At 46.1% G+C, this 26354-nt stretch overlaps 1 protein-coding gene across 13 annotated transcripts in view; it reads left to right on the forward strand.

Annotated features, from left to right (window-relative positions):
- chl1b (cell adhesion molecule L1-like b) overlaps positions 1–26354 on the forward strand; it is a 1336546-nt gene that overhangs the window by 893283 nt on the left and 416909 nt on the right. For all 13 annotated transcript variants that reach the window (XM_072472185.1, XM_072472186.1, XM_072472184.1 and 10 more), the window contains 3 exons: positions 13023–13124; positions 14622–14813; positions 24906–24976. In XM_072472185.1, the coding sequence (XP_072328286.1) occupies positions 13023–13124; positions 14622–14813; positions 24906–24976 (365 nt within the window). The remainder of the gene's footprint in view (positions 1–13022; positions 13125–14621; positions 14814–24905; positions 24977–26354) is intronic.

Below are 26354 nucleotides of genomic sequence, written 5' to 3' on the forward strand. Positions count from 1 at the left end.
CGGACGACATAAAAAAGCTGAGTCCCGCCGGTGCCGTCCACACCTGCTCTCAGTCGGCGGGAACTCGGCATGGAAGGGTCGGGGGGGCCGCCTGTGGGGGAGGAGGGGTTTCTGACCCTGGTGGGGGCCTCCAATGTGGCCTGGCCAACGATAGGGGCCCACCGATCGGCGGGCCGGCCTCTCTGGCTGGCGGCCTCCATCCTTCCGTGCCGGCCTCTGTAGTCCTGCGCCATGTTGCGTTGGGGCCGGCATGTTCAAGGAAGCCACTGCACATGCACGTGTTGGCGCCGGTGCTACTGCGCATGCGCGGATCCCGCAGTGCCCATTTGACACCGGGATCAGCAGCTGGAGCGGCGTGAACCGCTCCAGTGCCGTGCTGGCCCCCTGTAGGGGCCAGAATTGCTGATCCTGAGGCCGTGTTGACGCTGTCGGGAAACGCGACAGCGTTTCCGACGGCGTCAACATTTGTCACAGGATCACAGAATCTCGCCCAACACTTCTCACCATTTGCCAATGTGAGGAGTCACTTCTAACCAGCCCTTGTTGCTGTTTTGTAGCCAGTTTCTCTCCTTTCTGTTATTCGCTCCCTGAATCCACATATTCTGACCTTATTCCTGCATCTCTTATGCGGTAGCATGTCAAAGGGTTTTGGGAATGCAAATAGATTTAGTCTTTATGCCTGTCTGATCTTCCTGTCATTTCCTCAACCAATTTATTAGGGTTGGGTCAAGCATAACCCTCCCTTTAGATTCTGTGCTGACTCCATATTGTTGTTATTTTCAGTTTCTGGATTTTTGAGTATTACATTGTTGAATACCAATTGCATTATTTCTCCTATCACTGATGTTGGTTTATAGTTCCCTGCACTTATTCTGCTAGCCTCTTGGCACCAAGAAGGCCTTTGACCTGCGGCCCACCTTGCTATTTGGACACAGCAGTGATGTCAATCAGCAGGGGTCACAACTCCACGAACCAACCTGAGAACGATACAGTAAATTGGAAAACAAGCTAGGAAACTAAGGCCTTTTTTTTTACCTGTTTAAACATGGTCAACACTGTGGAAAGGAGAACATCTCATTTGTAAATTGGCCCCTTGGGCACAAAGCACGAGACTGGAAAAGGAGTGCAACCTGAGTACAACTTGTTTTGGGATTGCTGGAATCAGCATCCAGGAGCTTTCAATCCTTCTTGTCAGAATGAAAACCTTTTCTGCTCTTGGTGAAATACTTGTGTCACGTTTCTGATTCCAGAAATGTGGCATTTCAGCTCACTTAATTCGGTGTTTGGATGTTACTTGAGACTGAAAATAAATCTCCAATTCCGATTAACACTGAAAAGTTAAACTTAATTTTTGATTGTCCATTTTACTGCCATATTGGCTGCCATTGAAAATTTCAACATAAAACAGTTAATTATTAATTCAAAAGCATAACTGCTGAAATATTTTATACATGCTCATTTCTTCAGTCTTCTGGTGAAGAAGGGTGTTAAAAACTGAGGGAACAGCAAAACAGGATGTCTGAGAAGGAGAAAAAGGAGAAGGCCTTTTGTTTCCTTTCATTGGGAGGGTGAAGAGGAAAGTGGTGAGAGAAAATGATGATGGATGTGGATTCAAGGGGGAGAGAAGAGAGGAAGAAAAAGTTGAGTGAATGAACAAGTGAAGGCAAACTTCATACAAAATTAATCAGCTCTGATTTTTGATAAAAATATTGACATATATATGAAATGGGGCAGGGAGAAAGTTGTGAAAAATTAACCAGAAGGTCAGCGACTTTTGTACAAGGTCACAATTACTGCCAGCCACAGTGGGAGATATTGGTGGGAAGGGTGTATTGGTGGCTTTAATCATGAAACATTGAGGGACCCATTTGTCATTTTGTTTAAAAAAATTGAGTAAAGCCAATCTTAAACAAAACATTGAGCAGCGTAATTGTTTGTGCTTTAGAGAAACAGAGCAATGTCACTTTATATATACGCAAAAGAATCAGAGAGAGCCTTCCTTTATATTTTTGGGACTACCGGTTTCACATTTCAGAAATAGTGAAGGGAGTACATTTTTAAGCCAAATGTGGCCAATCAGCATTTTGTAAGGGGGGAAGCACTTTGGACCAAAGCTGACAAATTATGCACTACATCCACTGTTTTAAGGGGAGTCCAACTTGTTCATTTTCCCACTGTGTCCTTCAATCCACTGCTGTTCACAGCTATCGTTACCACGGTGATGGCACAAGCCTTCTGTAGTAACTGGTTCATGAAGCCTGAGCATGCCAGCATGTGGAATGGAAAAACAGAAAATATGAGGAAATAAGAGTAGTGGCCCGAACTGGTCTTGTGTACCTTAAAATGGAACACAGGGAAAAGCTGCAAAGTAGCAATACTGGTCTGAAGTGCTTTTTTCCTCTAGCTAGTTTCCTTTTGTCTCTCTTCACATTCGGCTACATTACCCCGGACCCTTGATTTTAAAAATGACACCAGTCATCCATGCTTTTCCGAAACACTGATGGAACTGCATGCTCCAAATTGTTTTAAAGAATGCCAGGTGTTAGTAATTTGATTCAGGGTTCCATGGGTGGGATTCTCCCAGATCTGGTCCGGGCCGGAGTATCCCCATGACTGCACACCGTAGTCATGAAGGAGCCGTGCTCTGAAAGCTAGTGATTCCAAACAAACCTGTTGGACTTTAACCTGGTGTTGTAAGACTTCTTACAGTGCCCACCCCAGTCCAACACCGGCATCTCCACATTATTCTCTATGCTGAGGGGGGGGGGGGGGGAGAACGTATCTTTAAACGGAAAGGGAGACAGTGTAATATGCTTTTAATGAATGCAGCATGCCACCCCTAAAGTGTAAGTGTGATATGTGACCCAATTTTAATTTGACTTTTGCCTGTGAGCAGGACACAACATATACAGCTCTGCTGCTGATGTTGTCAAGCTTTATACTCATGCATTTCTGTTCTCATGTGCCAGTCTCAATAAATGAACAAGAGTGTTTGCCTCAATCCCTTCTGAGTGATTGGTACCTTTATATCATTATGAAAATACAACAGAGTACTTCAAAATACATTCTTCCAATGCATAAAAACCCAACATGTAAAGTGAATCAATCATGGCTAACAAAAGAAGTTAAAGATAGCATTCGGTCAAAGGAAGTGGCTGAGAAGGTTTCCAGAAAAAGTGGTAAGCTTGAGGATTGGGAGCAATTTTGAATCCAGCAACAGAGAACCAAGACACTGATAAATGAAGAAGAAAATGTGAATGCAAGCTATCAAGAAACATAAAGGCTGACTGTTCACACTACTTTAGATATTTGGAAACAAAAAGATTAGCAAGGACAAATCAGAGCCTGTTACAAATGGAGACAAGAGAATTTATATTGGAGAATAGGGAAACGGCAGAGAAATGAAACAATGGAAGATACAGAAAATCTCCCAAAAGTATTGGAACCAAGGGGCTTATGAAAATTAGAAACTGAAAGAAATTAGTATTTGTAAAGCAGGAGTACTCAAAAAATTAATTTGGTTGAAGGTTGATAAATCCCCTGGACCTGATGAGCCATATCCCGGAGTGTTGAAGGAGGTGGCTATGGAAATAGTGCGCAGCATGGTAGCACAAGTGGATAGCACTGTGGCTTCACAGCGCCACGGTCCCAGGTTCGATTCCCCACTGGGTCACTGTCTGGGCGGAGTCTGCACATTCTCCCCGTGTGTGAGTGGGTTTCCTCCGGGTGCTCCGGTTTCCTCCCACTGTCCAAAGACGTGCAGGTTAGGTGGATTGGCCATAATAAATTGCTCTTAGTGACTAAAAAGGTTAGGCGGGGTTATTGGGTTACGGGGATAGGGAGGAAGTGAGGGCTTAAGTGGGTCAGTGCAGACTTGATGGGCCGAATGGCCTCCTTCTGCACTGTATGTTCTATGATGCATTGGTGGTTGTCTTGCAAAGTTCTATTGATTCTGAAAAGATTCCTGCAGACTGGAAAGTAGCAAATGTTGCCCCACTATTTAAGAAGGGAGGGAGAGGGGCAGCACGGTGGCTCAGCGGTTAGCCCTACTGTCTCACGGCGCCGAGGTCCCAGGTTCGATCCCGGCTCTGGGTCACTGTCCGTGTGGAGTTTGCACATTCTCCCCGTGTTTGTGTGGGTTTCGCCCCCACAACACAAAGGTGTGCAAGGTAGGTGGATTGAACACGCTAAATTGCCCCTTGATTGGAAAAAATGGATTGGGTACTCTAAATTTATTTTTAAAAAAGAAGTGAGGGAGAAAGAAAATGGTGAACTACAGGCCTGTTAACTTGAAGTCAGTAGTAGAAAATTTATTAGAATCTATTACAAAGGCTGTGGTAATTAGACACTTAGAAAATAATGATATGATTGGGTAGAGTTAACATGGATTTATGAAAGGGAAATTATGTTTGACAAACCTGTTAGAGAATTTTGAGGATGTTACATGTAGCATAGATAAAGGAGAACCACTGGTTGTGGTGTATTTGGGTTTTCAGAAGGCTTTTGATACGGCCCCGCACTGGAGGTTAGTAAACAAAATTAGAGCACATAGGTTTGATGGTAATGTACTGATATGGATTAAGAATTGGTTAACAGACAGAAAACAGAGAGTAGGGTCACTGTGTCATTCTTAAGATGGCAGGTTACTCGTAGGGTGCTATAAGGATCAAGTGCTGGTGCCACAGGTGATCGCAATCTATACAAATAATTTGGATGCTGGGCTCAAATGTAATATTTCCAAATTTGCTGATGACACAGAACTAGGTGAGAATGTAAGTTGTGAGACAGATGCAAGGACACTTCAAGGGTACTTGGACAGGTTAGGTGAATGGACAAGAACATGACAGATGGAATATAATGTAAATAAGTGTGAAGTTATCCACTTCGGTAGACAAAAAACAGAAAGGCAGAATATTTTTAAATGAGAGGTTGGGATATCTTGATTCTCAAAAGGGACCTGGGTGTCTTTCTTCATCAGTCACAAAAAATTAATGTGCAGGTGCAGCAAGAAGTTAGGAAGGCAAACTGTATGTTGACCTTCAAGGGGATTTGAGTACAGGAATAAAGGTGACTTGCTGCAATTGTATAGAGCCTTGGTGAAACTGCAACTGGGTTATTGTGTACAGTTTTGGTCTCCTTATCTAAAGAAGGATATACTTGCCATGGAGGGAGTGCATCAAAGGTACACCAGACAAATCCCTTGGATGGCGGAATTGGCCTATGAGGAGAGATTGAGAATACATGTTTAGAGCAATTGCCTGTAGGTTTGAACATGAAAGGCTCAAATTTAATGTATTTGCCATTGTAGCTTCCGCAAACACACCTGTCTGTATGACAAATTTATGCAGGCAAAATCCAAGCTGATTGTGAGTATAGAAATGTATAATGGCTAAAGCGAGCCGACGGGAAGTCGAGAAGTGCACCCAGCAAGTGCAGCAGATTACATTTTTAATATTCTAAGTAGAATTTCCTTTACTTGCCCATTTTCTACCTTTCCTGAAAGAATTGACTATGTTTGGAGTAAGGATTTATGGACATGGATTGCCTTGCTCACAGGGATCAATAATGATACTGGCAATAAATATCGACACTGTTCAACTACAGGAAACATCAGAACCATGAATGGTGTTGCTCTTACCCAACATTCATACATGCCAGGTCCAGTAGGGGTCACCCACTAACAACATGGAACAGGAATTCTGGCCAGTTTTTTGTTCCTTCACCTAGGGGCACTAAAGTCAATTGTTTCTAAAGACACTCCAATTTAGGTCAAGTAACTCATCATAGTTTAAAATGCTGAAGGATTGCAAAATGTGCAGGAAAGTAAAGTAGCAATACAATCCCAGATAAATGTACCCAAATTGTATTGGAAACAATTCTCCATTTTCTCTTTTCTATTTTAGGTGCCTTTATCTATACACTGTAAATTATGCACTAAAACTTGTAATATTTAATGAAGATACAGAAGAACAGGGAATTGTATATTCTTCATTCAACATTTTAAATTGTATGCCAAGAACAGATATAAAAGCACTCTTGGCTTAGACTAAAGCCAGTGACGCAGAATGAGAGGTCTCCACCACAGCTGGTCATAAATAATGACGAGGCCACACTGCTTTAACATCAATCACAGAGGTCAATACACAAAGCTCACTCCCAGGCAGTGAAAGTTTAATGTTAGAAAGAAGTGTTGCTTTCTCATTGCATAAAAAAGATTGCAACATAAGTTTATTAATACCCTGCAATATCTCACTTCAGCATGTCTGTTACCCTTGAGTTATCCTGCCACTCTGTTTGTTGATGCACACTCATTTCAAATGGCACTATCTATCGCAGCATTTTTACAATTGGGAGAGAATTTCTCCAAGGAATATCATTCCTTGTAACCACTGTTTATATGTTATTTAACAAGGGCACTTATATCCCATGTGGTGAGATGTGGACTTAAATGCCTGATTTTCCAGGTGTAATGTTACTCATTTTAACTGTCATGGACAAACATAAAAGAAAAAAACACTCCATAATCAGGGAATAATCAGATGAAGTGAGCGTACAAAACTGTGGCAGATGGAATTTAATGTTAAACTGTGAGGCCATCCACTTTGGACCTAAGGGAGGTAGACCTGAGCACCATATATTTGTGAGAAGCTCAGAATGGTAGAGGAGCCGAGGTTTATGTGTTCATGTACAGTGATCACCAAATACTACAGGACAGGTGCAAAAAATAAACTATTGGATTGGACGCTGGAGGACAAAAGAATGAAAGTTATATTACAATTTTATAAAGGTGGCACTGGAAATTTCGGATTCAATGCTATCCTGACACTACACATAGGGATCGGCGCCGGGCGCCGACCGGATCGCGATGTTCCGGCTCCCGCTGCTGGCAGGAATGAGGTCCACGCCCGCGTGCCAGCGGGGAGATGTAAATAAATGCAAATTGGTCTAAATGACCCATTTGATTCATTTAGCACACCTGACACATTATGCTCAGGCCCTTCGTGATTCTCCAATCCCCGCAGCCGGGAATCACATGGACGCGGATCATTTGTGGTCTCTACCAGCATGGCCCTGTCCTGGTGGTCCACGCGGTGGGCCAAGGAGGTAACTCCCCCACAAGGAGTTACCCCATTGGACCAACACGGAGTCCACCATGCCAGGGGTACGCTGATTAAGACCATCTGAGCCCAACTGAGGCCACCCCCCTCCACAATGTACTGCCTTCCCCCTCTACCAGACTGCCCCCACCAACCTCCCCAAGGACCCTTGTAATAGGGGTACACCCCCCCTCCCCCACAGAGGCCCCTGAAACAGGGGAACCCCCCCCCCCCGGAACTCTGTAATAGGGAGACCCCCCCAGGGGCCTCTGTAATAGGGGGAACCCCCACACGGACCTCTGTAATAGGTGGTCACCCACAAGGACCCTTGTAATAGGGGAACCCCCCCCCAGAGATCCCTGTAATAGGGAGACACCCCACTGGGACCCCTGAAATAGGGGAAACCCCCAGGCACACTGTAATAGGGGGGCCCCCAGACGGACCTCTGTAATAGGGGTCACCCACAGGGATCCATGGAATAGGGGACACCATCCCACAGGGATCCCTGTAATAAGGGGACCCCCCACAGGGACCTCTGTATTAGGGAGACCTCCCCGGACACGCATGTAATAGGAGGACACCCTCAGTGACACCCATACACCCCCTAACCCAGCCCCATTACAGCTGGAGGCACAACCTTGGGCGAAGAAAAGAGGAGGCCTTCTCTACCCTCTACGACAGAGGACCGGCGGACTTTAGCTGGGGAGGGATGTTGTAGCCCCCACGAGACCCACAAAGACGACCCAATTGATCTCCCCATGAGGCTTGTGGAAGACGAACTCCCCTGCTGAGGGGCGGAGACCCAACAGCTCATTGATTTCACCCGATAAAGGTCGGTCCAGAAGGGAACCGGCATCTTCGGATGGTCTTGGCTGGGACTAGTTGTGCTCTCTGCAGCTTTACTGTGCTTTAAAATAAAACCATTGTTCAAACCTTGTCAGGACTCCTCATGACTACAATAAATTAGGGGCGGGATTCTCCCCTACCCGGCGGGGCGGGGGGTTTTCCGGCGCAATGGAGTAGCGGGAACCACTCTGGCGTCGGGCCGCCCCAAAGGTGCGGATGTCTCCGCACCTTTAGGGGCCAAGCCCTCACCTTGAGGGGCTAGGCCCGCGCCGGAGCGGTTTCCGCTCCACCGGCTGGTGGGAAAGGCCTTTGGTGCAATGCCAGCCAGGGCTGAAAGGTCTTCACCAGGCGACGCGGGTCAGCGCATGTGCGGGAGCGTCAGCGGCTGCTGACGTCATCCCCGTACATGCGCAGGAGAGAGGGTCTCTTCCGCCTCTGCCCTAGTGAAGACCATGGTGAAGGCGGAAGAAAAAGAGTGCCCCACAGCACAGGCCAGCCCGCGGATCGGTGGGCCCCGATCGCGGGCCAGGCCACCGTGGGCGCACCCCCCGGGGCCAGATCGCCCCGGAGCCTGCCCGCGCCGCCTTGTCCCGCCATTCAAAAGGTGGTTTAATCCACGCTGGTGGGACAGGCATTCCAGCAGCGGGACTTCGGCTCATCACGGGCCGGAGAATCGGTGGGGGTGGGCCCGCCGACCGGCGCGGTGCGATTCCCACCCCCGCCGAATCTCTGGTGGCGGAGGCTTTGGGACACGGCGGAGGCGGGATTCACGCCAGACCCGGCGATTCTCCGACCCGGCGGGAGGTCAGAGAATCCCGCCCAATATCCTGGATGGTTTGGCATCTTCATCTGCATGGTTCTCTAAGCCCCCTGGATCAATGCAAAGGGTATAGGAACCATAATGGCTTCCATTCAAGGTTAAAGCGCATGGGATTGGGGTAAGTGCGTTGAGGTGGATAGAAAACTGGTTGGCAGAGAGGAAACAAAGAATTAATGGGTGCTTTTCTAATTGTCAGGCAGTAACTAGTGGTGTGCCACAGGGGTCGGTGCTGGGACTCCAGCTATTCACAATATATATTAATGATTTGGATGAGGGAACAAAATGTAACATCTTAAAGTTTGCAGATGATGCCAAGTTGGGTGGGAACATGAACTGTGACGAGGATGCAGAGATCCTACAGCATGACCTGGACAGGTTGGGTAAGTGGGCAAATCAATGGCAGATGCAGTATAATTTGGATAAGTGTGAGGTTATTCACTTTAGAAGCAAAAATAGGAAGGCAGATTACTACCTGAATGGTTGTAAATTGGGAGAGGGGAGTGTGCAGCGGGACCTGGGTATCCTTGTGCACCAGTCGCTGAAGGTAAGCATACAGATGCAGCAAGCAGTAAAGAAGGCTAATGGTATGTTGGCCTTCATTGCGAGAGGTTCCAAGTACAGAAGCAGGGATGGGTTGTTGCAATTATACAGGCCGCACCAGGAATATTGTGTGCAGTTTTGGTCTCCTTTTCTGAAGAAAGATGTTCTTGCTATCGAGGAAGTGCATCAAAGGTTTACCAGACTGATTCCATGATGGCAGGACTGTCAAATAAGGAGAGATTGACTAGGTTACGATTGTTCTCGCTGGAGTTCAGAAGAATGAGAGGGGATCTCATAGAGACTTATAAAATGCTAACAGGACTAGACAGAGTAGATGCAGGGAAGATGTTCCTGATGGTGGGTGTGTCTCGAATCAGGGGTCACAGTCTGAAGATTCAGGGTAAACCATTTTGGACAGAGATGAGGATACATTTCTTCACCCAAAGAGTGGTGAGTGATGCACGATCAATTGCACAGAGATGAGAATTGAATACAACTGAGGCTTTATTCCTCTAAGATGTGTGGCCTCCTACAGCAGCTGGCGAAATGGCTGCTGTATAGGGAGCACACATATTTATACTCCGCCTACTGGGCGGAGCCAACAGGCAGGGACTACCCCCGTATCTGTAGTACAGGGCCTTACCACACATCTCCTAATATATACAACAGTGGTGATGACCACAGTGAGCGTGTGGAATTCATTACCACAAGAAGTAGTTGATGTTAAAACATTGAATATATTCAAGAGGTGGCTAGATATAGCACTTGGGGCGAATGGGATTAAAGTTTATGGGGACAAAGCAGGATTAGGCTATTGAGTTGGATGATCATTCATGATCGTGATGAATGGTGGAGCAGGCTCGAAGGGCCAAAAGGCCTCCTTCTGCTCCTATATTCTATGTATCTATGTGTCTATAAATATTCAATTCCTGTGTGACCATATAAGTTCTTCATCTCGATTAATGCATTTGAAGATATCAGCACAGTTTACACTTAAATGTCAGAATGTTCCTGGCTCTCAGCAGCTTCCACCAGTGAATACAAACTCTCCAAGAAGACATATTCATTTTAGAGCTTCCGAAACCCACACCAACACAGAAAATTTGTGAGCGGGGGAATATAATGTTCCTGTGGTCCTCACAATAGGGATCCTGACTTCAGAAGAGCTGCGTTTGCATTTTACAGCCAAGGCCTTCCTGACGAACACAAAAGCCACACACAAATGGCTAAGGTTTCAGGAAGGAACAGGAAAATTGTTTTCCTTGCAAAAAAAAAACTATGTTCTGCTTTGCGAGACAATTCGCACCTTCATTTTTTTCTTTATTCATTCATGGGATGTGGCCAGCATTTATTGTCCGTCTCTGAGGGTGTTAAGAGTTAACCACATTGATGTGGATCTGGAGTCACATGTAGGCCAGACCAGGTAAGTGATGACAGAGTTCCCTCCCTAAAGGACATTAGTGAACCAGATGGTTTTTACAACAATCGGCAATGGTTTCATGGTCATCTATAGACTTTCAATTCCAGATTTATTTTGTTGATTTATCGCTATCTGCCATGACGGGATTCGAGCTCAGGTCTCCAAAGCATGACTCTGGGTCTATGAATTACTAGTCCAGTGACAATACCACAATGCCACTGCCTCCACTCACGAGGGGACAAAAATTTGGAGATTTTTCTTGTATTGTTGAAAGTGTGTTGTGGAGTCACACGCGGTTCAATACTTGAGCCATTTCTGTTTACTGTGTATAGCAATGATTTAAATTTAAGCCTAAAGAGTAGCAACAACATTTGCAGGTGTTACTAGAAGTTGCAGTTGATTATTTTAAAAAAACAAAGGACTGCGGTGTAGTGATATTAATACAATGGGAGGATGGGTTAAAATGTGGCACATGTATTTCAGTATCAGTGAGTTTGATATGATGTGTGTTGGCAAAAATGAAGCAGCACACATTCCCTGAATGCAAGTAATATTGTTGCTGTGGCAGATCAGACAATTTGCAGGGAACAAATTCACCGGTCATTAAAAGCGGTACTTTTAGTTGATAAATTCTTCGCTTTATTAAAGGCTCCAGAATATAAAAGTAAGATAATGACCCTGTATCAACCTTTAATTGGACTTCATTAAGAGTATTTTGTACAGTATTGGGCTCCATTGAGATGAAAAATACTGGCTGTGATTATTTATGAAAGCCATTAAGGAGAAGAACAAAGATTGTTTTTGTGTCAAAAGTTTGAAGCAAGTGCACATGTTAAAGGATTACTTTCTTTGGAAAATTTGGGCTGCAATCAAAGGTTTCAAGGTTATGAAGTGATTGGACAAAATAAATCCAGTTCATTTTGAAGAACATTTTAAGTATCAAAGAATAAAGCATTTAAATTCACAAGTTAGGAACAAGAAAAGATGGAATTAAATCGCCCAAAGGGAAATAAAGTGACAAAATTTCCAAGTTCCCAACCATGTTGAATAGTATAAAGAATTCAAAAGACATATGGATGCATTCCTGGACAATGCAAAAGACATATGGATGCATTCCTGGACAATTAAAAGACATATGGATGCATTCCTGGACAATTCAAAAGACATATAGATACATTCCTGGGTATATTTGGACGGCACTGTGGGGTAGTCGCTTTTATAGGATCCACGGTGGCACAGTGGTTAACACTACAGCCTCACAGCACCAGGGACCTGGGTTTGATTCCAACCTCGGGTCACTGTGTTCAGTTTGCACTTTCTCCCCGTGTCTGCATGGGTTTCCTCCGGGTGCTACGGTTTCCTCCCACAGTCCAAAGATGTGCGGGTTAGGTGGATTGGCCACGTTAAATTGCCCCTAAGTGTCCAAAAGGTTAGGTGGGTTTACGGGGAAAGAGCTTAGCTAAGATGGTCTTTCGCAGAGTCAGTGCAGACTTGATGGGCCGGATGGCCTCCTTCTGCACTGTAGGAATTCTGTGATTATGACGAAGTGAGTAAGTAGGGTTGGCCTATGAAATAAGAATGGATTTCTTTGGGACTTAAAAACATTTTATGGTTCCGAAAATTATTGTTATTACCTTGCAGTAAAGGTAAAAGTAGCATTACGTAGTCATGGAAAAACAAAATCATAAAGTATTTATTTATGAGTTTTGTGAGCAAGCAAAAAAGTATTTTGTTAGCTGTCAAAGCATTATTTGAAATTCAGCAATGTTACCCTACCAACTATTTTCAGTTGTCCACAGATAATTACAAGGTTGTTGCTTTTGTTTTTTGCATATATGTTTATATATTATATATTTATTACATATTGAATATATTTCTTGGAATGTTAAAATTTACGGTTTTGTGACATACAAGGAAGAAAATTGTATTGACTCATTTTCTTCAAATTCTTTGTCGTTCGTTGCTGGTTGTTTGTGAAACTGGAAAATAAATTAATTCCAGCACAAGGCATTATATTGATTTTTGTGAATCTCATTCCAAGTTGGTAACAGCATGACACAGTAGTGCCATAGGTACAAACTACATGAAGCAACCAAAGATATAAAATAATTGATTTTTGTTATGCTTTTAGTGCTGTTTCTTTGTTATTAATGGAAATTTCTGGAAGCTTTCATCATTATATCTAAACGGTATGTGTCAATGTTAATTTATCCTTGGGCACAACTTATTCAATATCAGCTTTTGAGTGCGACGTGCATTTGCAAAATGAATTGACACTTAAAAAGATGTTTTCTGTTAGATGTTCCAGGGTCACCAGAAGATTTGGAATTGAGTATCCTGGAAAACCGGAATGTTAGATTAGATTGGAAGCCTGGAAATAACCACAATCGTCCCATAATTTGTAGGTGATGTTTAATATTTTGCAAATATTTCTTCCCAAATTTTTTTAAAAATGGTGCTCAAAGAAGAATCATGGTCAATAATTAAAAGGTTACATTTGATTCTGATCACAGATAAACCAACATAAGTTCTTCTTATTTGGATAGTCTTACAATGGTATGTGGTAGAAATGTGACTGGGGATAAACATAAACCACAGCGCTCCTTTTAATTGGGCACCAAATTGGTAGAAACAAAGGAGCAAAAAGAATAAATGGTTTAAATGGATAGATAGAATGTCAAAGCAAAGTGTCAGTGGCTGCTCAGCTGGCGGCATTCTTTCTCCTGAGCTACAAGGTTCCGGGTTCAAGTCCACAAAATTCAAAAATGACACTGCAATGTGAAAGTACTGAGGGTGTGCTTTATCCTGCCCTGGCTGAGGCAAAAGATCCAATGGCATTGTTTCAAAGAAGAGCAGGGAAATTATCCCTGCTGTCCTGGCCAAAATTTATCCCTCAATCAGCATCACAAAAAAAGAACAGATTGCTGGGTTGGGATTCTCCGTCCCGTCAACCTCATTTTCTGGTGTGGTGCATCCTCGCCGACAAGGGGATTCTCCTTTCCCGCAGCTGGCTAATGGGGTTTCCCATTGTGGCCACCCCATGCCGTAGGGAAACTCACGGGTGCGGGTCCACTGTCGGCGAAGCGGAGGATCCTGCCGACAGAGAATCCCACAGCTGGTCTATGGACATTTCTGTTTGCAGGAGTTTGCAGTGCACACAATCGGTTGCTGCATTTCCTACATCACAAAGGTTTTTACATTTCAAAAGTACTTCATTGGCTGTAAATCGCTTTGTCAAATGATCATGAAAAGTGTTATCTATTTATTGTCTAAAGATCTTATTCTGAGTTAGATTGTTGGCCAGAGGTTTGCCCAACATCTCACCTGTTCTAAACTAGGCTTGCAAATAAAAGTAAGAAAATGTTCCATGCTCACCTAGAAAATATCCGTTTCCATCAGAATGTACAAACATATTTCCAGCCAGAAAGGTAAATTATACCAAATAATGCACCAATAATCCTGTAACAGGAGCCACTTTAATCTATTTTTTGATGGAACAAATATTTTCTAACTACACTACAAAGAAAAGTATGTTTGTTTTATGTCTGTGATGTTTAGATCTATTCTTCGTATTTGATGAAAATGCTGAAGCTGTGTATATTTTTGAAAATGAAACTTCTATTTATTCAGGACAAATAAACAGCAGCTGTTTTGAATATGAAGTCTCAAATCCCAAAACCTGTGAGACATTTCAGTCTAGTACATACCCAGGAAAGATTAACTTTCAACATCTGTTGTTCAGTAAATTAATTGCTGTATAATATTCATAACCATCATCAAAAATAAAATTCAAACAATGTATTATTCACTTGCACCTACTGACAACAAACAATTACTGATTTTTTTCAGCTTATTTTTAAAATGTAATAACATCAGAAACATCTTCAATTTTATATAGACTTTATCGTGGAGGAGATGACATTTGTACCTGAAGGGTGGCATAAAAAGACAAGAGTTGATGGGAATACAACTTCAGTTGTATTGCAGCTCTCCCCGTATGTGACTTACCAGTTTCGTGTGTCAGCTCTGAATGAAGTAGGCACAGGTCATCCTAGTGTGCCTTCGAAAAAGCACAAAACAACATCAGCAGGTATGTAAATAAAAATTACAATGTGTTCCTTTCCTATCAATATAGGACCTTTTTAAAAATCAGATAATTGATAATAAGAATGTCAACAATAATAATTAGAGTTATAGAAAGAACTCTATAGAGGACTCATAGAGGTCTACAGCACAGGAAAAAAAACATTTGGCTCATCATGTCTGCGGCAGTCAAAACAACCACCTAAGTACCCACTTAGTTCAGGAATGCTTGAATTCTCAAAGCCACACCTTCTGGAAGATTTCCACTTTAGTACTGTTCAAAATATATGCCAAGTACCAAGGGGCAGCACGGTGGCGCAATGTTTTGCACTGCTGCTTCACAGCGCCAAGAACCTGGGTTCGATCTCGGCCCTGGGTCACTGTCTGTGTGGAGTTTGCACATTCACCCCGTGTCTGCGTGGGTCTCACCTCCACAACCCAAAGATGTGCAGGGTAGATGAATTGGCTGTGCTAAATTGCCCCTTAATTAGAAAAAAAGAATTGGGTACTCTAAATTTACAAAAAACATATATACCAAGTACCTAAAAAATGGAGGGTTCCATTTTCCTACTTTGTTTAGCATGGTAAACTGATCTGTTTTCTTTGATTTATTTACATTCCACAAGCTTATCTATTAAAGTCAGCCTCTATCCTTCATCATTTGTTGTTGGTGTCTCACTCTAATTCTGACTTTAATGTTTATCTCCGCACGGTTTATCTGTTTGTATCTTTAATTCTCTTTCTCTCTCTTCCTTCTCTCTCTCTCCATCACCTACCCTACACCTTGCACACTTGTACAGATAATTAATACTTAATATATAGAATAATTAATCATCTAACTGTAAGCATGGAATATGCATTATTTGGGAGTCGGTTTTAAATACAAAATAGGTAGTTAATTTACACAAACTATAAATATAGCATAGTTCATTAGTTGCCGGAATATGTCTATTGAATTGATTATTTTAAAGTTACTGCAAGTACAGGGCATCTCATTATTTGAGAATGGATGGTAACAAGAGAGTTAGGTCAACTTCAACTCTATGGTTCCTATTTCCAAGGAGAAATATCTTCATTTATACAGTGGTTGAAATCATGTAAAGCATAATAGCGTTGCGTTACCCCTTTTGGATATTGCTTCCCAAAAAAATGTTACGTTTACATCCATTGGCTTCAGAGAGCCACTGTAAAAATCCACACGTGAAAATTTCTAATTGGGCAAGGGACCACAAAGGTACCTATTCCTGTAAAATATTATCCGTGAATATTCAAAATCTTCAGGAGATGGAGAAAGGGATAATTGAGGAGGAAAATTAACAAGATCAATTGTCAATTGGTTGATGGATGTTACTTTTACAATAATTGAGCATTTAATTGGCCAATTTGCCCATTACTTCACTGCTCATATTGTTATCCTTGACCTAAAAATACCTGATTGCCCTCATTGCGTGTCCCGAATGGAAAGAATTCCATTTCCTTACCTTGATGAGTAAAAGATTGACCACATAGGAATGCCATGGAAAATAATGTTGTTTTGTACTGTTTCCATCACTTGTTTGTTCACAAGCTGCTACTGAGGTACATTTGTAACTTTCATTTGGATTTGGGTATCTTGCGGTGTTTCTCTCTATTCATTCCCATGGGATATTTTTAAAATCAAAATTGCATTGTTTCTAAATTGCTTTTTATTAAACTGCATCTAGATTTAGGGTTGGTGCACATTAGATAGCTTTTCTTTCATAACTGTTTTAATGACTCAGAGGAGGCTAGCGGGAAACGGACATAGATTTTTTTTGTACTGCTTATAAAGGTCAGTAGGGCGCAGCATATTGCCCTCAGTACAATCCTAGCTGGGAGGATTAACCACACCAGGCTCTGTTTTGGGCCTGCATTTATGTTAGCTCATAATGAGCCCCAGGAGGTTCCCTGGGAAGCTTGTATTCCATGAGTCCTGCAGGGGGAATCGATGATGGCTTCTCCGTGCTACTTGTGGGGTATATGACACTATTCCCCCAAAGTCTCCCTTCAGCCTCCAACTGTGGAGGCATTGTGCGACAATTTGTCTGTGGCTGAGTTTCCTCCTGCGGCGGCTGTGGATCTGGTGGAGTCTATCAATTAGCCAATTGCCATTTCCTGGCTGACCGCCAAAGAGTTACTGTGGGACCTCAGTTCTAGAAATGCCATCGTCTGCTGGCATGGATTCCCCTGCGTTCATCTTGGATCCAGAATCATGCTCCTCTTGTTGGATTGGGCAAAGCAACCCTGATGACTGGGTCCTCTGACCGATGGTTCCTAGTCGGCAGTCCTGAAGGGCAGGTTCACGCTTCATCAAGTGGTCCAAGTATTCTCTCTGGATCCTTCCCTGAGCCCGGCATTTTTACGTAACCAGGCCCGTATGGCACCTGTTCGGGTACAGTGAGGGAGAATTCAGAATGTCCAATTCACCTAACAAACACGTCTTTCGGGATCTGTGGGAAGAAACCAGAGCATTCGAAAGGAAACCCATGCAGACACAGGGAGAACATGCAGAATCTGCACAGACATTGACCCAAACAGGAATTGAACCCAGGTCCCTGGCACCATGAAGAAACAGTGCTAACCACTGTGCTACCATGCCGCCCGTATCACACCCAGGAGCCACAATGTTTCATCACCAAAATTGTGAGCATAGACGACATCACCGGTGTGAAACGCCCAGTCCGGCGCGTTCAGGCTGTGGTGCCTCTTCTGTATTTCCTGTTGCCTCCCCACTTTGTTGCCGAGACTCAGAAAGGTCAGACTCAGTTGAGTCCTGAGCCTCCGGCCCAGCAATAGTTCCGCAGGGGTAGTTCCAATCGTCACATCCGGCATTGTGCAATAACTAAAAAGGAAACATCCATGGACACCGCCGATCGCTTTATCAAGCCCCTTTCGAAGGTCTGAACCACCCTTTCTGTTTGTTCATTGGAGGAGGGATGATACTGGGCGGTTCAAATATGCCGAAGCGGTTCCACCACATAAACACGGCAATTCCTCGCTAGCGAACGATGTCCCTGGGACCATTACTAGGACCCCCAGGATTCCATGGGCACTAAAAGTACGCTGGTGCGGACTTCGATCACAAGGAGCACGAAACCCATGAATGGCCTGTTCCGATGCTGTATTGTTCTTTGTTCTTTAGGGTTTTGGCAAAGGTTGGTATCATGACCAATACAGGCTTGGAGGGCTGAAGGACCTGTTCCTGTGCTGTATTGTTCTTTGTTCTCTTTGTTCTTTGAATGCTCCCACAAAATCCATATGGAGGTGAATCCATGAGCCTCCCGTCAATTCCTAAAGGTGAAGCGAGGCTGTCGGCGTGAGTTCCTGATTTTCCTGGCACGCCGGGCATCTTTGCTCAATGATTCCCCATCGATACCAGGTCACCAACCATAACTGCAGACTTACATTTTCATTTTGACTGCCCTGGATGGCCAACGTGCAGGTCCTGTAACAGGGCTTCCTGACCCTGTGAGGGGGTGACCACATGAGCTCCCAATAATATAACACCATTCTCCAAACTGAGTTCGAAAGACCGAAGAGTCACTGGAAGAGCCTCCTTTTTCCAACGGCTAAACAGCATGAGGCGTAGCTAAGCCAATTCCAGGTCCCGCTGTCTCGAGCAGCTGCCATCGGCAAGATGTCGAGAAAGGTGCATGTCGCAATCACCTCATCCATCACTGGTGGGGGCAGGGCACTCACGGGCAACAGCAGATGGCTGAGGATGGCCGCATAGGCAATCTTCGCACCCGGACGGTGCTGGAAGGAATATTCATACGCAGCGAGCAGGAGCATCCAATCCAATGCTACAGCATAGCTGATGCTATTGGCGATACTATTTTCCCTTGTAGGGGCTTCAACCTGGCGCCCACATGGGAAAAATGCTTTTTTTGTTTGCCATATGTTTCTTCTCTGAAGACACTGTAATAAGCACGTCGCCCAAATAGATGACCACCTTCAATAGGCCCTGCACGATATTCTCCACCACCCACTGAAAAATCACCAGGGTTGACGAAATGCCGAATGTACTCAAACAATCCCCGATGCATGGTTGCAAACTTTCTGGACTCTTGGTCAAGCTCTGCCTACAAGTAAGCATGACTCAGGTCCAGCTTGGCATATAAATCCTTGACCTTGGGTACCGGTTCAGATGCAAAGCCCTGTTCATGGTGAGCTTGAAATCACCGCAGAACCAGACGGTTTTATTGGGTTTCATCATCAGCACCACTTGCCCGGCCCATTCCACAAACTGAACACGGTGTATAATGCCCCGATCCTGCAGGCGCCATAGTTCCAAATCGACTTTACGAAGTAATGGGTAAGGGACAGGCCTCGCTCTTAAGTATCAGGGCTGAGCAGCAGGATCCTGGTAGATATGGGCCATGGCCCCTTTTATCCTGCCCAGACTCTCCTGGAACACGTCAGGATATTTACCCAGCACATCATAGAGATTCCCGGTGCCCATCGGAAAGACTTGTTGCCGGTTGAAACGGAGGACTCCTAACCCGTCTTGACCAAACAAGTTTGGACCTGATCCCTGCAACACAACTGAACGAAGGTGAACGACTGTTGCCCATACGTTACCAGAGTCACAGATGGCCCCATTATCTTCAAAGGCTCCCCCGTGTGGGTTGCCAACCTCGCTTGGGTGTCATGCAATGCCAGTGGCATGATCCCTGTGCGAAGCCACTGAAATATGTGGAGGTCGGCATTCAAAACGGTGGCCCCAGTCTCCATTTTCATTAGCACCGGATGGCCATTGACCTGCAAGGTGATCTGGATTGGTACAACTCTCATTGCCAAGACACATTTTAATTGCATTAAACAGTCGTCCTCATTCGGGGCATCCACATGCAAGGACCTAGTTCGCGGCAACCTCAGTGGTTGTCACGGATGGCATTCCTTGCGGCAAACTAAGCAATCCTGACCTTCACGAGCCATTCGACCACACAGTTGACAATGCAGGCGGCTCTCTCCTTCATCCTCGAGTGAAGTATTCCACCGGGTAGCGGCGGCGCCCAAGATCTGAACTCAACTCCGGAATTGGCTGGGGGGCTGATCCTGTTGGAGGAAGCCCATGCAGACCAGAACCATCCCATGACCTAGAGGAAGTTCGAGAGGGTAAGCAGCCCAAGCTATGGCCGCCTAGTCCATGAAACCCTGCAGCTTCCTCTCTCCACCTTTCTCCACGTGTTCACGAGAGAAGGAAAGCTCAATGGCCCATTTCAAATCTAGCGTGGTTTTCACCAACAGCTTCATCTGCATGGTCACATCTGATATTAATACCACGCATGAGCCAGACCCTAAACATTTTGGAGAGGGACATTCCAAATTTTCAGTGTTCCGCAAGATGCCACAGGCCGGTCAAGAAGTCCATGACTGATTCACCAGGTGAGCACACCACCGGATTAAAATGATACCGTTGCATAATCACTGAAAACTTGGGGTCATAGTGTTCTGAAACCAAAGTGACCAGCTCATCAAAAGATTTGCAGCGGGATTCTCCCTTCTGGGGGATTAAGTCCCCACGCCGGCGGGAGAACGGCGGCAACCACTCCGGCGTTAACAGCCCCCGAAAGTGTGGAATACCCTGCACTTTCAGGGGCTAGGTGGACACCGGAGGGATTGGCGCCGCTCCAGCCAGTGCCAAAGGGACTGCGCGAGTATGTGACATGCGCCGAAGGGCTGGCGTGATCTCGCGCATGCACGGAACCGCTGGCATGGTTCCGCACATGCGCAGACCGGCCAGCGTATTTGCCGCATGCGCAGGGGGGTTTCTTCTCCGCGCCGGCCATGGCGGAGCCCTATAGGGGCCGGTGCGGAAGGAAGAAGGGCCCCCACGGAACAGGCCCGCCCGCAGATCGGTGGGCCTTGAACGCGGGCCAGCTCACTGTGGGGGCCCTCCCCGGGGTCAGATGCCTCCGCGGCCCCCCCCCCCCCCCCCCGAGGACTGTCCCCGCCGACTTACCTGCCAGGTCCCGCCGTGTGGGACCGTGCGTGACCCACACTGGCGGGACTGGCTAAAAACGGACGGTCGCTCGGCCAATCGGGGCTTGGAGAATTGCCGGGAGGGCGCTGTCAATTGTCCCCGACCGGCGTGGCGTGACTCCCGCCCGAAAAACGGCGCTGGAGAATACGGCAGCTGACGGCGGGGCGGCGGGGTGGGATTCGCGCCGCCCCCCCCAGGGATTCTCCGCGCGGCGGGGGGTCGGAGAATCCTGCCCTTGGGTAGCGACGGCGCCCAAGATCTGAACTCGACTCCGGAATTGTCTGCAATGGCATGATTCTATTGGAGGAAGCCCATCCAGAGCAGAATCATCCCATGACCTAGAGGAAGTTCGAGAGGGTAAGCAGCCCAAACTATGGCCGCTTAGTCCATGAAACCCTACTGCTCCTGCACACCTTTCTCCACCTTTCTCCACGTGTTCACGAGAGAAGGAAAGCTCAGTGGTCCATTTCACATCTCCCTTCTCGGGGACTAAGTCCCCACGCTGGCGGGAGAACAGGCGGCAACCACTCCGGCGTCAACAGCCCCCGAAAGTGTGGAATTCTCCGCACTTTCTGGGGCTAGGTGGATGTCGGAGGTGACGGCGCCGCTCCAGCCGGCAGCGAAGGGACTGCGCGAGTTTGCGCATGCGCCGAAGGGCTGATGTGATCTCGTGCATGCGCGGAACCGCCGGTGTGGTTCTGGCCAGCCTATTTAGCGCATGCGCCGGACATGGCGGGGCCCTACAGGGGCCGGCGCGGAAGGAGGAGGAGCTGGACCAGGAGGGGCTGGAAGACGAGCCCAGGGAGGACCAGCGGGAGCTGCCAGAGGGTGGAGGACAGGCGACGGCGGCGAGGATCCGGCATGCGTGGAGGGTGAGGGAGGCGCTCACCCTCGCCCACTTCTCAAAGGACGTTGCATCGTCCGTGATCCTATTTCCTCTCCCCATCCCACCTACCGTTCCCACTCCAAACTGTACCGCCTCTCCACCCCCCACCCCCCCATTCCACCCCTCCCCCAATCACCCTGTTCCACCAATCCCAGGGTCTGTGTTACACTATTCCAGGGTGATTTGTCTGTGTTGGGACAATCAGTGGGTCAATATACAAGGGCAGAGGAGTGATGATAACCCGTTATGAGGTGAGCTCCAGTGATCCTCAGTCTATGCCATAGTCTGACTCCTGTCTGTCTGCTCATACCCATGACCTGCACATGGTGTGCATTGGTGTGGGGTTGGGGGGGTGCGCAGACCTAGGACAACCGTGCCTGGGGGTCGGGGCAGAGGAAGGGCAAATGAGGGCCAGTGTTGCAGGGCGATCTGCAGTGCAGGATATGTTACAGGCTTCACATGTCTCATGTGAAACATGTTTTAATGGTGTACAATCGTGACCCTAACTGCCCCTCTCGACTGGTGATGCCGCCCCCTGCTCCCACCAAGTGCCAGCTCAGTGATACTCAATCTTCTTGGCGTTCCGTGATCTGCCACTACATCTAGATGTTTCTTCGGCTGCACATCAGAGGTAGAGGCAGCCTGCTGCTTATCGCTTTGGCCTCCGACGTCCTTGGCGGTGTCCTCTGGAGGGCCTGGGGCTGGAGGGCTCTGGCCATCTTGCTGCTGCTCATGGCTTACCACACCACCCTGTTCCACCAGCTGAACCCAAAATGTGCCATTGTCAGGAAGTGGGGCGGGGGGAGGGGAGAGAACTCGGGAGAGCTGATGACCACCGTTGGCTCTCTGTAGGGCGGCACCGGGTTGTCCTCCAGTGCTCCCTCCTCCCGATTGGTACCCGTCGGGCCCTGCGGGTTACCTTAAGATGGAAGAGCAGCTGAATTAAGCTCCTTAGGCCCCTGTGTCATCTTGCTCTGCCAGCCCTGGCAGCTCCCATTGCCTGCACCATGATATTGATGCCCTCAGCGATGGCCCACCGTGAACGGGCCATGCTCCGAAGTGCAATGTCAATGTCCACCTGCGTCAGGGACATGCCATGCTCTAGAGCACCCTGGCAATTCCCACCTGAGACTGGGATATGCTCCGCAGCACCTCGACAAGGTTCACCTGCTCAGGAACACGTCCCCCAGTGACAGGGAAATGCAGTTCAGACCCTCAGTCATAGCCATCACTGATTGGCAACGTCTTAGACACCACCATTCATGGTGCTGACGTTGTGCTCCAGATCTCCACTGCGGTTGCTACCCGAGCAGTGCTGGCCCCGGTGCTACGCATTGCCGGCACAATCTCCTGCACCTGTAGCCTTTGGGACTCCTCCAATCGGTTATGGACCCACTGGAGTGTCGCTGACATTCCCCTCTGAATATCACGGCTGCACCCTAGCGTCTGCAGCAGCTCTGGGATAACCTGTTCCAGAGACTCAGTATCTGGCTGGAACCCAGCTGGGTCCTGGGATCCAGCAGATCTCCAACTGCTGTCCACCCTGGGTGTTCCTGCCTCCACCTGATGTGCATCAGCAACTGTGTGGTGCTCACTAGATTGTGCCCCAGAAGCCTGTCCACTACTTTCGCCACCGGGATGTGTGTCTCCGTACTGGTGGAATGTGCAGATAACAGCTGTAACGTCTCAATAGTGGCATCCTCGGACCTCTCCTCTGAGGTGTTCTCTTGGATGGCAGCGGGGGGCTTGCTCCAGATGGGCCGGTACCATCAGATGCAGATTCTGCAGGGGGCTCTGGCAGGAGACAGGTGTGGGCATCACCGCTGGACATGGGTGGGGTGAGTAGGATGCCAGGGTGTGCTGGGGCACAGGTGCGGTATTGTGCTGGGGTTGGGTGGTGCGGTGCCAACTGCAGGGCAGTGGGTGGCGGGGGGGAGGGATGTGTCGGGAGGGTGCCAGGCGTGACAGGCGGCTGACGCCAATTCACTTGACCTTCGGTGGAGGTCGATGGGTGGTGGTCCTACTGGTGACAATCCCTGTGCTGATGGCTACAGCCAATGCCTCCCAGGAGGCACTGACTGCCCTGTGGTTGACCCTCTGACCCCCTCGGGAAAACAGGGAGTCCCATCCGGACTCCATGGTGCCCAACAGTCTTGCCAGGTCAGCTGGTCTGCGCAGTGGCATGGCTGCATGCTGCTAGAGTTTGCTTGGACGGATCAGTTTAAGAGCTGCTCCCCCTTGTTAGTGGGGAGCTACCGAGTGCGGTCCAGGCGAATCAGCTGGCGGACAGTCTTTTCTGGCGTGAAGCCAGTGAGGTATCGTTAAGAGCCCTAGTTATTGTTACATAATGGTGATGGCCTCGCCAGGTCGGCCGTCGGGAGCAGTTCCTGCTTGCTACCACACTTAGAAACCTTCCGTTAGATCGCGCCCAAGTGAATTAGAGTCAAATCAGGTACAGAAGGATGAGGAAAATAAATAATTGACAAAGAGCTGAAGATCGAGTCTGAAAGGAAAAGTCTGAAAATATTTTAAAATTTTAATTTGAAATGCTTACAATTGCGTTGGAAAAATTTACTGTATACAGTAATGATATTGAGCAGTTTAAATTGTTCCTTTAATGTGCCAGAGAGTTAGATTACCTTTAAATTGACAATTACCATGTCATCGAAAAAGGGTACCAATGCTCAAAATCACTAGCTTTAAATTTCAGTGGTGTACTTAATCGACAATTGATATTTAAATCCAGCAAAGTTCTGGACAAAAACTGATGAAGCTCAGGCCCAGATGCCATTTGTGTGAAGCAACCGGCAGAGTGACGAAAGTCGACCAGCAAGTCAAGGCATATCTCTTAATTCCCTGAATATGCTGTTTGATTTGCGTATTAATAATTGCGTACTTTGTAACATCGTTCCATATAGGTCCAGACCATCAGTGAATTATGCCATCCACTGCTTTAGAATGTACATGCCGTGAACATCATTTTCACTAACTTATATTTATTGCCACATGGTGCAGGCAAACACAACTGTGAACTTGCATTCTTTTTAAATAAAAGTAGCAACAATTATGGGCAGAGAAAACTGACTTCAAGTTTTTAATTTATGGGAGCTTTGTGCAAGGTTCAAACAAAAGCCTGTGAAAAATAGAAATGTTTTTTTTTAATATAATAAGATTTTCGTTATTCAATTATTTGCTTTTGTTCTGTTTAGTTCCAGAGAAGAATCCAAAAAATGTAAAAGGAGAAGGAACAAATATTGACAATATGAAAATTTCATGGGAGGTAAGAAACATGGCTTCTTTTCATGTCTAAGTAGAATTTACTAATGATTTTGGAAAATCGCCACCATGACCTTCATATACAAAATTGGCTATTGTAGAATCATAGAATGTTCACAGCAAAGAAGACCCTTCAGCCCGTTGTGACAATGGGTGGGATTCACCAACCCCCCGCCGGGTCATTGGGGTGCGAAGGCAGATGCTATTAGTTGCCTCGTTGTAGCAAAATGTGATCTATTATATTTGTATATCTATTAGGGGTGCCCCTTAAAGCAAGTTGTTCGCTTCAAATAAGTGTTCTTGAATTTTGAACTTGAATTCACATCAGTATTTTGGCAATGCCTCAAATAATTTATATATTCTTTACTGTTGCTGGGTCAAAATCCTGGAACTCCCTTCCTAACAATACCATGGGTGTGCCCACACCACATGGACCGCAGTGGTTCAAGAAGGCAGCTCACCAACATATTCTTGAGGACAATTAGCGATGGACAATAAACACTGGTCTAGCCAGCGACACCTACATCCCATTAACAAGTTAAAAACAGAACTGTAACATTTTTAGCACAGTTCAGCAGGACAGTTGGTGGAAGAATACTTCTTCACTCTGTACTTTAGAGTGAGGGTTTCTATTCTTCAACATGGGGGATTTCATGTCTAGGAATTTTTTTAATGCATTGAGAAACCAAGCAGCAATGCAAATGCTCATATTATAGAAAACCACTGGATATGAAAACAGTAAAGACATTTGAGGTAAGTTAGTAAATGGAGATTGTGATGAGTTCATGTTTTTAAGATTATAGGAGAGGAAAAAGGAATGGTCAGGAACAAAGAACAAATAACTGTTATGGGTCGGTTGAACTCCATGAAACACTTTGGGGTTCTGTAAACATCTCCAGGTGTGATGCAGCAGAAATGGACAAATGGTTTTTAAAACAAAACAATGTTTATTCTATGAACTCAAGTTAACCTTTTAAAAACAAACATTGAATATCTTAACACCCATTACTTCAAAGATAACCCCAAAAGACTACAACACTAAATAATCCTTCAAACTGTTCCTTTAAACATCCAAAAGACTTCAAACCTTCAAAAACAGACATTAGGTTACATTCAATATATTTATAGCCTTTGGATTGCAGAAATCAACAGACCAGCTGTGTGTTTCTTCATGCAGCTCACAGCAAAACACACAGACACTCCCAGCTGCCTTCTCAAACTGAAACTCAAAAAAGCAGAAATGAGCTCAGCTCCACCGAACCCTCTGACATCACTTCAGTAATATGATCAGCTCCATTTCCTAAAGGTACATTGCTTAAACATCCATTTCTTAAAGGTACTCTCACATGACCTCCTCCCAAGAAAAAAAAAATAAACCATCA

The sequence above is a fragment of the Scyliorhinus torazame genome, chromosome 13 (genome assembly GCF_047496885.1).
Source record: "Scyliorhinus torazame isolate Kashiwa2021f chromosome 13, sScyTor2.1, whole genome shotgun sequence".
Taxonomy (NCBI): Eukaryota; Metazoa; Chordata; class Chondrichthyes; order Carcharhiniformes; family Scyliorhinidae; genus Scyliorhinus; species Scyliorhinus torazame.